Source organism: Oncorhynchus kisutch, linkage group LG28 (assembly GCF_002021735.2).
Source record: "Oncorhynchus kisutch isolate 150728-3 linkage group LG28, Okis_V2, whole genome shotgun sequence".
NCBI classification, from domain to species: domain Eukaryota; kingdom Metazoa; phylum Chordata; class Actinopteri; order Salmoniformes; family Salmonidae; genus Oncorhynchus; species Oncorhynchus kisutch.
In genome coordinates, this window is record NC_034201.2 from 306,547 (window position 1) to 325,059 (window position 18,513).

An 18,513-nucleotide genomic window follows, 5' to 3' on the forward strand; every position below is an offset into this window, starting at 1 on the left:
CAGAGACACATTAATGGCCATCAGAGTGCCTGGCTCCCTTTGAGCGGTTTACAGCGACGTGTCTTTGATTATAAGTAGTGCTCACCGCACGGAAAGGGAAGGAGACGCCTCTTTGATATCGCCCTGCGTTTACATATCAATGAGCTCCACCAAAGGCTGGCGCCGAGCTATTCTCCTCAACGCCATTCCTAGAAAACATTTGAGCCAAAGAAAGTGCATCGAACACGCAACCAATCTGGCACAAAACACATGTGCACTTTCACGCACACACGCGCACAGATAGGAACACACACTCTCTCATACACTCTTACAGGAAAACATAAGCACTCAACCCCTTCATAAATAGTCAAACAGGCCCATGATAGAAAGTGTCTGAGTTTGGGATCCATCAAGTGTTTATCCTCTGTTGGCTACAGCTAATTTGGTATTTAGAGCTGAAAGTGTCTTTACAGGTTTTCATTAGGCATCATTTTGAGGCTCATTTGAAATCAATCCCCTCTCCGACGCTTCGGGCCCGCTCGGATGTCAGCCTGGATGAAAAATGATCGGAGGCAGAGGGGCTCCTGACGGCCCCCCGTCCGCTGCGCTCGCCCACGCCGTTAATACAGTATCATCTGGTACCAAGAGCAGGCAATTCCCCCATCTCATTACCAACAGGATCTGTAGGTCATTACGCTGGATGGATTCCCATTATCTGGACCAAGGGTTTTAGTCTAAAGATGGACGCCTTGCACCCTCCCTCTCCTCTAAACACACGCCCTCGCTCCTCTTCACCTGACTAACCTCGCTCTCTCTCGAACCCATCCACAGACACGGCCCCCAAGAGGTCAGTCTAAGGAGAGGGTCAGAGCGCCAGAGGAAAGATCCTCCTCTACTCTGCTGTCCGTGTCACTCTGTTGAAGACACCCTGAAATGGCTTCCGTCAGGCAGTTGACCATAATTGTGACACTGCTGACATGGTCTCGTCAAGGTCGACACTCTGACTGGGGAGAGGTGGAGAGGAGAGTTCATGTCATGCTCAGATCGTGCGATTCTTCTTCTTTCACAAAAGGCTGCTGTCGTTTGTGACAGGTCTACCCTTCATGTCCATTTCCTGTGTGAACAACCCTGAGGCAGTGCACCCCGGGAGGGGTGGGGGGGACCTGCGAGGACCACTGATTGGGCTGGTGTCTATCACCGTGTTGTGGCATTAGTGGTGGCTCTGCCGTGAGTACGTGCAGGCTTTCCTTGGCAGAGAGAGATACAGGCGACACTGAGAAGCCAGACGCGAGTCTTATCTCGCTTTTCTCCGAGACATCTCATTTCATCCACAGAGCAGAGCCGGTCAGAGTGAGAGTCGTATTTGACCAGCCGGTTATCTGACACCGTAGGGTGGGCTAATCAATGGTGCTCCTCTCCAACACCCAGAGACATGGGAGGGACACAGAGGATAGCATGTGTGCCGTGTATGAGAGGTCAATGGGATTGTCTGCGTTTATACCCGTGTGGCGTGTGAGCATTTCTGTGCAAACGTCATAGTGAATTTTACATTTGTCCTCTGCTCCAGTGATGTGTGTTCGTACATGTGTAAAGGTGTGTTCGTACATGTGTAACCTCCTGTATAGACTAGAACGACTGGTGTGTAGTGTACAGTGTGTGTGTGTGTGTGTGTGTGTGTGTGTGTGTGTGTGTGCGGCAGCCTCAGTGTGAGTGGTCAGTATGCAGCCCCTGTCCCTCTGAGGGACATGATTTATGGGACATTAATTCCTGATGGCTGGAACTGGGAGAATATTTCAGCTGGAGGACGAAGGGCTGGAACATTTTCTGAGCCGTCAGCAGGAAAGACAGAACAGACCAGAGGTGCTTCAGCCATTTGAGGTGACAGCACTTCTCTGATCCATACACATAACCTGCACTTCTGTTTGTTAGAGAGAGAGAGGCACTAGTCATGTCAGACACAGGCCCACCGCGAACAGGGTTATCTGGCAGACTGTTATGGCGCAACTCATTATGGAAATAAATATAATAACGAGAGAGTGGACTCTTAAGGGAGCAGAAAAACAGAATTCTGTATCCATGTCGTTCAGTGAGGTGCCTTGCTGAATTACATTGCGACTCTCGTTTTCAGTATTGACTGTGGTTTACATCAGTGCTGTTCATTTGGCTCCCACAAGGGGCAGTATAGTGAGCTCAGAGCCCGTGGGAGAGGGTCTGAAGAGAAGAACCGCAACACGGAGCTCAGTAACAGTATACTTAAACAATCGGAACAGCAACAACAACACCAACAACAACAAAAAACACACTGATGATGTAATGACAACGTCAGGAATGTTGTGTCAAACGTGTCCGATGTCTTTCTGCAAATGAAACTTACTTGTTACAAAACAACGACTCTGCTGCACAAGTTCCAGAGAGGAGGACGCGTCCATGTGAAACAACAAGAGGGGCAGAGCCCAGGGGAACCACAGTGAAAGGTGATAGCTCTGACCCCAGCCCCAGCCGGGATCACCCTCACACTCGCCGCTACGCTGGTCAATACTGGACACGAAACAAACTGCTCAGGGCTATCCAGTGACACTGTCTCTCGGTCAGATAAAGGGAAGAGGGGTGTCTCCTGTTGCAGCTGTGTGGAGGAAGGAAGGGAGAGAGGAAGGGAGGGAGAAAGGGAAGAAAGAAGGGAAGGAGGAAGGGAGGGAAGAAGGGAGGGAAGAAGGGAGGGAGGAAGGGAGGGAAGAAGGGAGGGCAGAAGGGAGGGAAGAAGGGAGGGAAGAAGGGAGGGAAGAAGGGAGGGAGGAAGGGAGGGAAGAAGGGAGGGAAGAAGGGAGGGAAGAAGGGAGGGAGGAAGGGAGGGAAGAAGGGAGGGAGGAAGGGAGGGAGGAAGGGAGGGAAGAAGGGAGGGAAGAAGGGAGGGAGGAAGGGAGGGAAGAAGGGAGGAAAGAAGGGAGGGAGGAAGGGAGGGAAGAAGGGAGGGAGGAAGGGAGGGAGGAATTGAGGGAGGGAGGGAGGGAGGGAGGGAGGGAGGGAGGGAGGGAGGGAGGGAGGGAGGGAGGGAGGGAGGGAGGGAGGGAGGGAGGGAGGGAGGGAGGGAGGGAGGAAAGAAGGGAAGGAGGAAGGGAGGGAAGAAGGGAGGGAGGAAGGGAGGGAAGAAGGGAGGGAAGAAGGGAGGGAGGAAGGAAGGGAGCGAAGAAGGGAGGGAGGAAGGGAGGGAAGAAGGGAGGGAGGGAGGGAGGAAGGGAGCGAAGAAGGGAGGGAGGAAGGGCAAGATAAGGAAGTGTGAGATCTACCCCTTCTCTTCCAGTCTTCTCTTCTCTTGTGTTTTTCAAAATGGCCGACGAGACAGGAAGGGGCTGTTATCAAACAGGCCAATCAGACTAAACAAAAGTGACACTTGCCCAGCAAAGACACGGGGCTTCAAAAGAGGAGGGGAAAAAAGGAAAAGCGAGGTGAGCGATAGAGAGTAAAGAAGGAAAAAGTGCTGACCGGTTTGGTGGTTAGGGATTTGAAACGACTGCGCGCACACAGATCGCTAGGTGCCCACGCTTTCTCTATGAGCTTCTACTCTCTCTCTCGCTCTCTCTCTCTCTCTCTCTGTCTATCTCTCTCTCTCTCTCTACACCCACACCTGTTTTTTGCTAACTCTGCAAATCACGTGCCTGACAGACTCCAGATCCAGTTTAAATAATGCATGGGATTTCTCTTTTAACTTGTCAGTCGCAAAGGAAAAATATATCACTTCTTCTCTGATGTCATTTGTGACGGTGATTTTCCCTGACAGTACGCCATTAGACCAATGAGCCCCTTTTTGCTGGGCTATTCTTCTCCAGTCGCCTCGACCAGAAACACATGTTCTCCCTTTAGTAATCTCTTCCTTTTCCCCCCTTGTTAACAGGATTTCAGAGGCATATTTATATTTAAAGACACCATTTCACAGGAGCCCCTGTGCCTCTTTGCAGCTTTTCGGCTGTAAAAACCCAAAGAGTATAAACATCCTTTCAAACAGTCTCTCCGCGCCGAGAACCAACTTCTGCTCTGCACTTTAAGGAGACTCCCCAAAGTTAGACTGAGGGTTAAGCCAAAATTGGTCAACTGATTACAGCGCTAAAAGAAAACGATCAAGCGTTTGTCAGCTCTCTCTCTGCCTCCAAAAGCGATGATTTCTAAGTGTTTTTTTTTGTCTTGAGAGAGGGGTGGGGGGGGGGGGGGGGTGTCGCTGTTTGAGGAGATATGGGAGGGAGAGAGATTGAAATCGTGCCTATCTCCGCTAACGGTTGTACGCAGATAGCTGAAGGTTTTCTTACAGCCCATCCCGCACGGAGGGGAAAACGCAGATTAGCTGGCCCTTTGATGTTCTCCAAAAAAGCAGCTTGCCTTCAGAGAGAGGGAGGGGGACCAAACACAGCCCCCGGGAACGCAGAGGAACGAGAAAGAAACAGGGAAAGAAAAGAGAGAAGGAGAGAGAGAGAGGGGGTAGAGGGAAAAACAGAGACATCAGGCTTTGCAGCTGTCGTCTAGGGATCAGTGTCTTGGCCGCGGAAGAGAGAACGCAATGGGTTAAAGTCGGAAGGATATCTTCTGAAGCTGTTTGTTCAACTTAAGAGACGCGATTCGCTAGATCAGATTCCAACGTCCCTGCCCCACCACCACCCACCTCTCAACAAAGCGTGCTGCAAAACCAACCAGAAACCACAAGGCCTTTCTTCCAACTCTTTTTAGGGTCAAAGTGGATTTTACTGAGATGAAGCATGCTCCCCCTCCTTCTCCTCCCCCGTCTCTCTCAGGTGCTCTGGCTCTTGGTGGTGGGGTTGAGTCAAAGTCATATGAGAAGGCAAACCTGGGGGCCCAAATTTGCGTAGGCACACTTCGGAAAAGTCTCCCCCTGCACACACACACACACCCCTCTGCTAAACCACTCAGGGATCCGTTTTACAGGTAGTGTGAAGTTCGTCCCTTCAAATGCCTTCTGCATGAGGGCTTAACTCACTGGCTTCTTCATTTCGGAGAATGGAGTAGCCTGCTGAATTGTGGGTGACTTGTGTGACAGTGCTAGCTGACGCCCACTTGCACGGCAGTGTTTCACCGATCCACTGGACAGAAAGCCAGGAAAGCCTGCTGCCTCTCTGTAGTGATTATCAGCAGCATCATTATCATCATCATTATCCCTGGTGATGTGACAGAGAGGGGCCAGCTCACCGTAGTGCTGGTGTCAGGGAGGAGTACATTAGAGGGTCTGTGACAGAGTGGGACACACAGGCACCCAGCCCTCGCTACTGACACACCCTCTTCTCTCCATCCAGCTCTGTCATCTTCGCCCAATCTCACGGCTGTCTCGTTACAATGTACTGGAGGAGATTTAACTATCAGTAATCATTTAGGTTGAGGTGTCACGTTACACCAATATTGCTACATGGCTTCATTTGTTCGGGAACATCAATTAGGCTCAGCAAGACAGCGGGATTCATGGACACTTTCTGCCTGCCTACTGTCGCCAAGGCCAGCCACTCTTTTACCGTGCAAACAGCATCACCCCAAAATACAAATAAATGAATCCAGTATATACTTTTGTAAGTTCTCTGTTTCCAGCTAGCACATGTGGTTCCTTGGAAGCTAGCACATGTGGTTCCTTGGAAGCTAGCACATGTGGTTCCTTGGAAGCTAGCACATGTGGTTCCTTGGAAGCTAGCACATGTGGTTCCTTGGAAGCTAGCACATTTGGTTCCTTGGAAGCTAGCACATTTGGTTCCTTGGAAGCTAGCACATGTGGTTCCTTGGAAGCTAGCACATGTGGTTCCTTGGAAGCTAGCACATGTGGTTCCTTGGAAGCTAGCACATGTGGTTCCTTGGAAGCTAGCACATGTGGTTCCTTGGAAGCTAGCACATTTGGTTCCTTGGAAGCTAGCACATTTGGTTCCTTGGAAGCTAGCACATGTGGTTCCTTGGAAGCTAGCACATGTGGTTCCTTGGAAGCTAGCACATGTGGTTCCTTGGAAGCTAGCACATGTGGTTCCTTGGAAGCTAGCACATGTGGTTCCTTGGAAGCTAGCACATGTGGTTCCTTGGAAGCTAGCACATGTGGTTCCTTGGAAGCTAGCACATGTGGTTCCTTGGAAGCTAGCACATGTGGTTCGTTGGAAGCTAGCACATGTGGTTCCTTGGAAGCTAGCACATGTGGTTCCTTGGAAGCTAGCACATGTGGTTCCTTGGAAGCTAGCACATGTGGTTCCTTGGAAGCTAGCACATGTGGTTCCTTGGAAGCTAGCACATGTGGTTCCTTGGAAGCTAGCACATGTGGTTCCTTGGAAGCTAGCACATGTGGTTCCTTGGAAGCTAACACATGTGGTTCCTTGGAAGCTAGCACATGTGGTTCGTTGGAAGCTAGCACATGTGGTTCCTTGGAAGCTAGCACATGTGGTTCCTTGGAAGCTAGCACATGTGGTTCCTTGGAAGCTAGCACATGTGGTTCCTTGGAAGCTAGCACATGTGGTTCCTTGGAAGCTAGCACATGTGGTTCCTTGGAAGCTAGCACATGTGGTTCCTTGGAAGCTAGCACATGTGGTTCCTTGGAAGCTAGCACATGTGGTTGCTTGGAAGCTAGCACATGTGGTTCCTTGGAAGCTAGCACATGTGGTTCCTTGGAAGCTAGCACATTTGGTTCCTTGGAAGCTAGCACATGTGGTTCCTTGGAAGCTAGCACATGTGGTTCCTTGGAAGCTAGCACATTTGGTTCCTTGGAAGCTAGCACATGTGGTTCCTTGGAAGCTAGCACATGTGGTTCCTTGGAAGCTAGCGCATGTGGTTCCTTGGAAGCTAGCACATTTGGTTCCTTGGAAGCTAGCACATGTGGTTCCTTGGAAGCTAGCACATGTGGTTCCTTGGAAGCTAGCACATTTGGTTCCTTGGAAGCTAGCACATGTGGTTCCTTGGAAGCTAGCACATTTGGTTCCTTGGAAGCTAGCACATGTGGTTCCTTGGAAGCTAGCACATTTGGTTCCTTGGAAGCTAGCACATGTGGTTCCTTGGAAGCTACCACATGTGGTTCCTTGGAAGCTACCACATTTGGTTCCACGTTTGGTTCCATGACCGCTAAAACGGAATGTTTTTTAAACATTCTGAGAATGGAAGTGAACATTTATTCTGGGAACATAGATTTTTAGTTGCAGGAAGGTTCTGCGAACGTTTTACTATTGTTCCCTGAAAGTTTTCTTGTGAGGATTTATTAACGTTCCGGGAACGGAAATTATAGGCTGTGTTTGAATAGCTTCCTTAAAGACTTTTAATAACACTGATAGCATAGGTTAACTGTTTGGAACTACACAGACCGGACACATGGAAATGAATTTACTTACGCATGAATCGTGTAAAAACATGTATTTTTTATTGTGGCACGGCGTCAGTGATATTCAAACCTATGATCTTCTGTTCTCTATCCATGGAATTAGTCCACTGCGCCACCAGGATGGAGCTAGCATGCCATCTTTTTTCTCTCGGTATGCTGAAGTACTGAAATTCCCACAGAAGAATGATATTTCTTAACGTTCTCGGAACAATTTGAGAACATTACTTTAAATAGAGCCACGGGGAAACCTGGTGGAAACGTTATGCTGAAGTATTACAATTCCCACAGGAGAACGTTGTTTCTCTGAACTATTTGAGAACATTCCCAAATGTCAAACCAGTTGGAGAACGTTCCTAGAACATTACCAACATTTTTATTCAATATAACTATCTTTAAACATTTAGAAAACGTTCTGTTATTTTTCTCAAGTTCCTTAAATGTTCCAAGTAACTATCCTGCACCATTCCCAGAATGTCGTGGGAAGGTTGTATGCAAAATAACCACAGGACAACACACTCTCACCAAGCTCTAAGAAATGGTTCTCAGAACGTTTATGTGCAGGCTGGGTTTTCTTCCCTCGCAGGCCTTGTGTGTTTATATGTAAACAGTGTGAAGTATAAATAAGTGTGCACATCAGTTTGTCCTGTCTCTCTCTCTCTGTGTGTGTGTGTGTGTTTACTTGTCCCTCTACATATTCAGACTCATGTCTCTATCGGGGGCGTCTGCCGTGGCTCTGGGTGGTGATAAAGAAGGCTGTCTGCGTGGCGCCTCTATTACCCGGCCCGCCGCCACGCGCGTTGTTAGTCACACATGCTGCCATCACCGCCATCTAAATGCACGGTCAGGTCGCAGCCATTAAGGACGCCATTAGCCTCAATAAAATACGGCTAAAGCGAAAGCAACGCGAGGGCCAGAACCAATTACCTGTAGTCACGTGTGAAGCAGCCATGGAGAAAGAGACATGGCCAGTGGAAGTTTACAAGGAGACAAACCTTCCGCAGTCTCTACCTAACCTACCTCCTAGAGACGGCTAGACAGGCTATTAACACACTGGCTGTGGACTTGAACAGACACATCTGTTATTATTGGGGGAGGGGGGGGGGGGGGAATATTTTCATTTGAGTTGACAGTCATAATACATATGTGAATGACCTTTATTATAAGGCTTTTCTGTCATAATTTCCTGTTTATTGTGCCTCAATAGTTGGATGTGGTAAATGTTTTTGAAAAGTACAGTATGTACGTTGCTGTGCCTCTGACCTGCGTTGGAGTTGAGCTCGTCGTTCTCTGACTCGGTCCCGTTCTGGCTGCCGGCTCCGTGGAGGTTGTTCATGGCCATCAGCTTCATCTTCTGCAGCTTCATAGCCTCGGCCATCGCTGCAGCCGTCAGCCCTGCAGGACAACACATAAATACTGTACACAAATCACACGCATACACAGCAAGGAAACACACACACACCTCAAATCCCCAAAAATCTAATCCAGTGTTATTGGTCACATACACATATTCAGCAGGTGGTATTGCGGGTGTAGCGAAATGCTTGTGTCCCTCGCTCCAACAGTGCGGTAGTAGCTAACGATACACGACAATACACACATCTCAAAGTAAAAGAATGGGATTAAGAATGTCGGAGTGCTATTGACTAGAACACAGTAGAATACAGTACATACATATGAAATGGGTAAAACAGTATGTAAACATTATTCAAGGGATCAGTGTTCCATTATTAAAGTGACCAGTGTTTCATGTCTTTATACGTAGGGCAGCAGCCTCTAAGGTGCCGGGTTGAGTAACCGGGTGACAGTGACTAAGTTCAGGGCAGGTTGCTGGATGGAGGCCGGTTAGTGATGGATAGAACAAAATGCCCTACAAGGTAATACATTGGCAGATGTTCATACAGTATCACTGTAATACAGGCCTTTTGCAGCTCTTTAGAGTAGAACACAACTTGGATGCTGTGTCATGCTTTTTTAAAACTCTTTCAGTCCAAGCATGTGTACTTGGTCTCCAGAGACATGTCTATAGAGGAGCCAGAGTGAGGCTTTCACTGGCCCCAGGCCTCCCCTGACCCCTCCAATACAGGGACAGCTGAGGGGAGCTGGGGCCGCTGATGGCGGTAGGGAGGGTCCCTCCCCGTCCGTCCCAGGAGAGCGCTCTCTCCCTGAGTCTCTCTAAGAAGCCCAGCTACCTACAGCTCATCAAGGGCTCCACAGCCCCGGAAGCCATCATCACTCTGCCCAATTAGGCCCCTAATTAATTCAATTAGACGATGAAGGGACACATTAAGTAATTAATTAAATGACGACGCAATGCCTTCTTGCTTTGCCGTGATCTAAATTTCTTTGCAAATCAGGACAAAAAAATAGACATCTTTTTCATTTTCTCCCCAGGTTCATTCAGACAGTATATGTCACCTTGATCTAATTCATTAACGGAATCGCCTCGAACGGAATGGGAGACGTGTAAAAAAAAAAATGAAGAGAAAAAAAGCTCATTCATTTATCATTTAATTTTGTTGGTATGAACATGAACACTTAAGTTACTTTCCCCGTGAAGGGAAGAGAGTCTGATCGGAACCCCATTACTCCAGCGCTGTCAAGCACCAAAGGCGGAAAATTAACTGTGCCGCTCTCGTCGGCCAATGTTTCTCAATTCCACTACACACGGCAAGGCAAATAAACCAGCAAATTATTCTAACTTGAAAAAATATAGACAGGCACAGATAGAGTGGGAGAGGAGAGGGAAGGGTAGGGGGGGGGGGGGTTAAGACAAATGAATCTCTGTCCTTACATTTATATTAAAAAAACAAGCCTTCTATTTTTATGCATCCCGGCCCCTCTCTTCCAAGCGTGCCTGAGGAAACAGGCGAAATGTTTTCAATAGCTACATTTAAACAAAATGTCACGATGATTGATTCATTTTATTATGAGTTCATTTTGTTGCCTAATCCCAGACAGTCAGAGGCACAGCTGCAGCAGCTTGGAGGGAAACTCAAACCTCTTCTTGAGCACTGAATTAGCTGTCGACGTGTGGCCGAGGGGGGAAACGGGAGAAAAACAGCTGACAACAACATGGAGGGAGCACGACGTCAACTCCGCTAGTGCCGTAAAAGCTTGGCAGAGCCGTCCGTTATATCAAGCCTTATTTTTGGTGGGATTTGAGGATGCACTTGGGGGGGGGGGGGGAAATACTTGCATGCTTGAAATTCATCCTGTCATGAACTACTGTAAAGCCTTGTCTAAACAGAGAGGGCAGAGCCAGAAGGTTTAGGCGAGCTAGGACATTTTTCCCATATCTGATCCTATGATCTTCTAACGCGTCTAGCCTACTAGGGTCACTGAGGATTACTGGCTGGCATACATGAAGTTGGCTTATATGGAACTACAAATTCTAATTTATGCTAAGAGTTTGTCACTCTCGTCATACAAAATCCCTTCTTATTAGAGTCTTGATTCCACTAATTCTACATATGTAAACGTAAGTACTTGAACAGGATGAGCTTGCAAGCCAAAGTAAGGTTGCAAAGCTACAAAACTCTGCTTCAATTTGAAGCAGCTGTATCGAAAAGAGCACAGATCTCATCTCGTTGGCCCTCATCATAAACTAAAAGTGATTGTCTGTGTCTCTGTGATCTCTCACCACTGCCTATGCTCTCTGCTAAATAACCTTCAATACATGAACAGGTCACACGGTGGATGGCCTGTTCATGCCCAGTCCAGGCCAAGTTCTCTCTGAGAAGGTCAAATTACCTCAAAGCTTATTATGCACTACAATAGTCTGTAGCAGCTCTGATTGAGAGAGAGAGGTGAGAGAGAGAGAGGCAATCAACAACCACTGCCTAGCAGACCACATCGAGAGCATAAAATACCACAACAGAGAAAAAAACACAATCAGTGCATTGTCTTTACACATTTTTTCCCCCCTCCTGATTTTACATGGAAGACGAGCCTGTGAGATCAAACAGGGAACGTAACAGTAATTGATGTTTGAGTAAAGTCACGACCCACGGAAATGGGAGCCCGCGGATGAAAGGGGAGCGGCGTTTTCCAGGGGTGGACAAACAGATTGCTTATTGTTTGCCTTTCATAGCGCTCCTCAGATGTAGAGGACCCCGGCCAGCCCCCACTTTGAGAGGCCTGGCCCTCAGAGTCAGCCCTGCCAGATGAGTGTAAGGCAGTCAGGCACATCGGACTGGACGAGCCATCCATCCTATTTTCTCTTTTCAAGCCCCATCCTCCCTTTCTCTTCGCATCAGATTGGGAGGGGCCATTCTTGTGGCTAATCGTTAATCTGGCTGGGATGGTCTGGGGCGTAGTCCTGGGCAGGTTACAGAGGGCCTTTGTGGTCTCTCTGGGGTCAGACACAGGCCAGAATTCCTCCCGTACATTCAGTCCTATTGGCTTTTGTCAGGCCCAGCCCAACAAGGCGTCTGTTTAATTAAAGGGGGGGATACCTGGTCAGGCGGATTCCATAGAAAAAAAAGGTTCATTCCATTCTTTTGATCTTTGTAGTAGAGGTCTGACCCAGCACTGTGCCTATTGATTTTAATAAAGACGCTGGTATTTGCTGGTCCGCTTGGATATTAATTGTGCAGCAGAGACATGAATCTATGGCCACTGGAGGAAGACAGCGAAGGAATGCAGATATATTACGTTTACACAGTCCCTTGTTTTTTATTTTGTTATCTTCCTGTCATTATAATCAGTACCACCTCCAGCCTTTTGGGGCCCGACGTAAAATTTGGTTGCCCCCCCCCCCCCCCCCCCGCAGGCAAAACGTTTTAGTGCCCCCCCTCTTGGCAGTGGATACGTTTTAGTGTCCCCCCCCTCTTGGCAGTGGATACGTTTTAGTGCCCCCCCTCTTGGCAGTGGATACGTTTTAGTGCCCCCCCCTCTTGGCAGTGGATACGTTTTAGTGCCCCCCCTCTTGGCAGTGGATACGTTTTAGTGCCCCCCCCCCCCCTCTTGGCAGTGGATACGTTTTAGTGCCCCCCCCCCCTCTTGGCAGTGGATACGTTTTAGTGCCCCCCCTCTTGGCAGTGGATACGTTTTAGTGCCCCCCCTCTTGGCAGTGGATACGTTTTTTTGTTGTTGCAATGTTAAACTACATTTCCTCCATTCGGCCCATTTTGCCATGAGGTGTAGAGAAAGTGTTACTGTTTTAAATCACATTTTCTCAAATTATTCCCATTTTGCCATGACTTATGCCATGTTCATATGATATCTGAGTGAGAGTGACTAACAAAATCAATGGGGGCCCTGAGAGCAGGGCCCCTGAGAGCATGTCCTGCATGCCAGGTCGGGAGTTTGGTCATGATAAAGCCTACTACTAAAAGGTTTAGATACAGTGCCTTGCGAAAGTATTCGGCCCCCTTGAACTTTGCGACCTTTTGCCACATTTCAGGCTTCAAACATAAAGATATAAAACTGTATTTTTTTGTGAAGAATCAACAACAAGTGGGACACAATCATGAAGTGGAACAACATTTATTGGATATTTCAAACTTTTTTAACAAATCAAAAACTGAAAAATTGGGCGTGCAAAATTATTCAGCCCCTTTACTTTCAGTGCAGCAAACTCTCTCCAGAAGTTCAGTGAGGATCTCTGAATGATCCAATGTTGACCTAAATGACTAATGATGATAAATACAATCCACCTGTGTGTAATCAAGTCTCCGTATAAATGCACCTGCACTGTGATAGTCTCAGAGGTCCGTTAAAAGCGCAGAGAGCATCATGAAGAACAAGGAACACACCAGGCAGGTCCGAGATACTGTTGTGAAGAAGTTTAAAGCCGGATTTGGATACAAAAAGATTTCCCAAGCTTTAAACATCCCAAGGAGCACTGTGCAAGCGATAATATTGAAATGGAAGGAGTATCAGACCACTGCAAATCTACCAAGACCTGGCCGTCCCTCTAAACTTTCAGCTCATACAAGGAGAAGACTGATCAGAGATGCAGCCAAGAGGCCCATGATCACTCTGGATGAACTGCAGAGATCTACAGCTGAGGTGGGAGACTCTGTCCATAGGACAACAATCAGTCATATATTGCACAAATCTGGCCTTTATGGAAGAGTGGCAAGAAGAAAGCCATTTCTTAAAGATATCCATAAAAAGTGGCGTTTAAAGTTTGCCACAAGCCACCTGGGAGACACACCAAACATGTGGAAGAAGGTGCTCTGGTCAGATGAAACCAAAATTGAACTTTTTGGCAACAATGCAAAACGTTATGTTTGGCGTAAAAGCAACACAGCTCATCACCCTGAACACACCATCTCCACTGTCAAACATGGTGGTGGCAGCATCATGGTTTGGGCCTGCTTTTCTTCAGCAGGGACAGGGAAGATGGTTAAAATTGATGGGAAGATGGATGGAGCCAAATACAGGACCATTCTGGAAGAAAACCTGATGGAGTCTGCAAAAGACCTGAGACTGGGACGGAGATTTGTCTTCCAACAAGACAATGATCCAAAACATAAAGCAAAATCTACAATGGAATGGTTCAAAAATAAACATATCCAGGTTTTAGAATGGCCAAGTCAAAGTCCAGACCTGAATCCAATTGTACCTGGCAAGACTACTTTACCTAGCAATAAAAAAATGGTAGCTGACATGGGCTAATTGAGTGACTGACATGAGTGGAAAACTGCTGATGCACTACCAAATATTGAAATGGCCCGATGGACAATTTCTTAACTTCACTGTCGTCGGCGAGCAATTTGATTGCAAAGAAAACAAGTCTGGCCGGGCACCATGAACAACGTGGGATGGGAGCTCCCTCCCTCCGCGCAAAATAAGGCACCTGCACAGGCTGCTGTACTCCACAACAATGCTGAAGAATGACAAGACAATTAGGAACAAGATCAAGAGGGAAAACTGAGACTATTACACACTACAACCAAACAAAGGTTTGTCAAAGTGTGTTGTGAACATGTTGTCAACTGTTGAGGACAGTTCAACTGCCGTCACATAGACACGTATATTCATCATAATGCCGCCGCTGAATTTGTGCCAAGTTTCACGCACTATCAAGGCCACTTGGTGCTTATAGTGGTGTTTAGGATACTGATGTTTTCATCATTTGACCGGCGCGTATTGGTGGTTGGTGTTGTTGCCATGTGCCAGCACCAAACTTTTCTTGAACAGTTCAATTTGTGTGTGTTTTCTTTTGTGTTTTTACATATAACCTACAATAACATAAAGGAATGAAAATGCTATTGTGTTAAATTAAATTAAATGCAAAATCGGGAATTTTCCATCATGAAGCTTATAACACGGACAGCCGTGCACAGCTCTAAAGTCCTGGGGGGGCGGACAATTTGCACAGATATCGAGTCAGTGCGTGGAGCTGCGGTGTTCATATATGTAGCAGTCTCTCTCACTTCAGATATTCACTTAAAGGCCATTACAGGCATACAGAGGACTAGAACTCCATTGAGCTGGAAGGTCTCGCTCAAAGCTCTCTTTCGGTCCAAACAATTCCACCAGAGTGACTTAACAATTGTACATGTGAATTCATACAAAGAAAAGGGTAGGGAAAAACAGGATTGCCTGTGAGAACAAGCCTGCAGAGATTGTGTTTTTCAGCCAAAATGGTGATTTGTGTTCATCTCAATTCTCAGCTGCATGCGTTATCGTATTTTACATTTCTCCTTTTCAATGGGGAGAATAACATCTTTTCTCCACTCTGACAGAGTGTCCCAGGAAAAGTATCAGATTTTGTGTGAAAGGGAAAGAGGGCAATGGGGGTTGAAGGGGGAGGCACAGACTCTGCCTTTGATTCTCAACACAGTAAATATGACCTTCCTATTCTGCGTTTTCAAGTAAACTGAGATTGCGGGAAGGACAAAAAAAGGAAGGGGGTAGGGTATACTGTATTTAATTCACCTTTGGAATTTCCGAACAGCGGAACAAGGAGGAGACGAATGCACAACAAAGAGCGATGGCTCCGAGGCGTAATCAAACCCCCGTGCATTCTACAAATGTGGTGAGAGTCCCAGAAATAGGACAAGATGGAGGTGGCTATTAAAGCCAGGATTACCTGCAGTTTGTGGCCTTGTGCTGTTCTGGACCTGAGCGGAAGACTGCTGGGACATGACTGTGTCCACGTTCTCCACCAAACTGCAGTGTTACAATACGACATACAGCTCTGTGCTGCAGAAACGGGCCAGTCGAGTGTCCCAATACAGACATTCAATAAAGCCACTGGGCTTTCAAATGCAAGGCCATCGGTAGAGCTGGAGAATCTGTGCGAGAAACCCACCATACTGTAGTATAGCTGTTGGGAGCAGCCTTATTGAAGGCTGTAATTAGTCCTAATTAAGTCAGACCCTAATGTTGAGGCATGCCGTTCTGGGAGAGGGCGGCGCTGTAGGAGAAGTGGGAGATGGGGGTGCCATTGTCTTGTGGGGACGCACACACACACACACACGGACACACACACACACACACACGTAATGTCATATACTCTATGGATCATCAAAGATTGACCCATTGGCCCATCTCTCCACCAGACTACATGTCAATATTCTCCGGTCAGATACCAATGACAGGGAGATTTTTCAATATTACAATAATGCAATATAAAACACGTATTTATTTGATAACCTTATCTTTGATCACACATCTGTCAATCAATCACCGCTGTCTGTCTGTCGACTGTTGACATTGGCAGGGGGGGGGTGTGCAGGGGACACACCAACCAGCCAGTGATTGGAGTCTTTTAACACATGAGCTGAATCTCAGATGTAGCTTTGGAGGAGTGTGAAGAGGCTGAGTCCTGGAATAGAAATGCCTGTTTGCATGACACGGGCTGGGGAGGAGACTGGAGAGGCCACCGTGTCTTCATGACCCTGACCAACCTCTCTCTCTCTCTCTCTCTCTCTCTCTCTCCTCTCTCTCTCTCTCTCTCTCTCTCTCTCTCTCTCTCTCCTCTCTCTCTCTCTCTCTGTCTCTCTCTCTCTCTCTCTCTCTCTCTCTCTCTCTCTCTCTCTCTACTCCCCTCTCTCTCTACTCCCCTCTCTCTCTACCCCCCCCCCCCTCTCTTCAACATGCTGAAACTCTCTCAATGTAATCTCATCATACAGTACTCTGATCTTCTGTAATTACATTTTTGCATTTTAGTCATTTAGCAGAGGGGTGGGGGGGGGGGTCACTTATCCAGAGCGACTCAATAAAACTGCATTGTTGGATAAGGGCTCACCTTAAGGTGAAATACCTGTTGTATTCGGTGCGCATGTGACAAATAAAATTAGATTTGACGTACAGGAGAAATTAGGGTGGAGTGCCTTGCTCAAGGGCACGTCGGCAGATTTTTTTCACCTAGTCGGCTCGGGGATTTGAACCAGCGGCCTTCCAGTTACTGGCCCAACGGTCTTAACCTCAAGGCTACCTGCCGCCCCTCAAGTATTGTACATGCAATATGCGACACGTTCTCACACATACTACATGTGCGTCAATATACTAAATATGTTGTGCAATGGGGGGGGGTTATGACAATAATAACCACATAAAATACTTTTCTGTTCTGTGTTCAGACTGGGGCAGTTTTTTTAAGTGTATGGAGTTTTTAAAAAGTGGAAATGAAAAAAAAATGTGGGGGGGGTGAATATGTCCCAGTAGCAAATCCTTAAATCTTTGTCTTGTGTCTTATCCCTTTAATTGTCTGCATCTAACATTAAAGGTGACACTTTCCACCTGCTCCTTTGTCGAACAAAAGCAGAGCCTTAACCTGTGTCTTATCCCTTTAATTGTCTGCATGTGTGTTTGTGTGAGTGTGCACATACATGCGTTTGTGTGTGTGTGTACCCCGACTGTACATGCATGTGTGTGTGTGTTTATGTGTGTGTCAGGGTTGGGCTCAATTTTAATTGAAGGCGGTCAATTCAGGAAGTAAACTAAAATGAAAAAATCTCAACGATCGAAAAAAGGGCTTTTTTTGACAGTTTTCAAAATCCAGATTTTTTTACTGCCTTCAGCCCAACCATGGTGTGTGTGTGTGCCCGTGTGTGTGTGTGTGTGTGTGTGTGAGTAGTAGGGACGCTACTCTCTGCGTCGTCCAAGTGGCCACAGGACACAGGCAATAATTAGCAGACACAGCAGCAGCAGCTTGCAGTTTTATATTACATCAAGGTAAACTCACACTGCTAGGAGAGGAGATGACTTATATCAAACGGGAATACGCTGTTAATTAACTCCCTGCCGTAGCAATCACTTCCTCTGTTTCTGCTATGGACTTAACCATCGCTGGCTTTCAGCACGTATCCATGTACCACGGTCTTATTGGAAGAACGGACACAGCCTTGTAAATGGCTGTTTGAATGGGAAAGTCAAGGACAATGTGAGCTCAAGCGAGAGGCTGAGGAGTCAAGTGTCTGGACTGTGCCTCCTCACTCCTAGCTGAGACTTTCTTTATCGTGGTCGGAGCCTGGTCTGGTTTGCTCGGGGAATGGGATTCGGGTTGGTACGTGGGAGTGCTGATCTGGACGTGTCATCAAACAGTGGCCCTGGCGGGGAGGTGGGCCGTGGGTGGCAGAGCAGGAGTAGATTAATAACCCTGGCTGTGTGTTCACAGGGCTGTCGTGTTCAGGGCTCAGGATGCAGCAAGGCTTTATGGGGGCCAAACCCAGCGTGTCTCCCGACAGGGGATGCCAGGGCACGACTGGGAGTCAGAGAGCCAGAAACACGTCTCTCTTTATTGGTGTTATTGCTGTTTATAAACTGGGTGGTTCCAGCCCTGAATGCTGATTGGCTGACAGCCATGGTACATCAGACAGTATACCATAGGTATAACAAAACATTTATTTTAACTGCTCTAATTACGTTGTAACCAGTTTATAATAGCAATAAGGCACCTCAGGGGTTTGTGGTATATGGCCAATATACCACAGCTCAGGGCTGTGTCCAGGCACTCCGTGTTGCGTCGTGCAATAGAGCAGCCCATAGCCATGTTATATAGGTCGTATACCACACCCCCTCGTGCCTTATTGCTTAATTATACACACGCAGGCATGCTTGCACATAGCACGTACGCACACGTGCACACACACCACTGTTGCATTTGTGGCCGTCTGCAGCGAGTGTAAAGAGGGAGAGGGAGCTGAGACCGGCACTGATTTCTAGGCATCCCTTTAACCCCAGGAACTCGTTAATGTTTCATGAAAAGAGCCACTAGAGTCCTCACTGGCTGACTCACAATA

At 47.4% G+C, this 18,513-nt stretch overlaps 1 protein-coding gene across 1 annotated transcript in view; it reads right to left on the bottom strand.

The window, feature by feature from the left end:
• The window catches only part of LOC116358161 (dachshund homolog 2-like), a 119,402-nt gene that overhangs the window by 15,168 nt on the left and 85,721 nt on the right, over positions 1-18,513 (bottom strand). Inside the window, exon 3 of the mRNA XM_031808538.1 lies at positions 8,556-8,704. Coding sequence (XP_031664398.1) covers positions 8,556-8,704 — 149 coding nt within the window. The remainder of the gene's footprint in view (positions 1-8,555; positions 8,705-18,513) is intronic.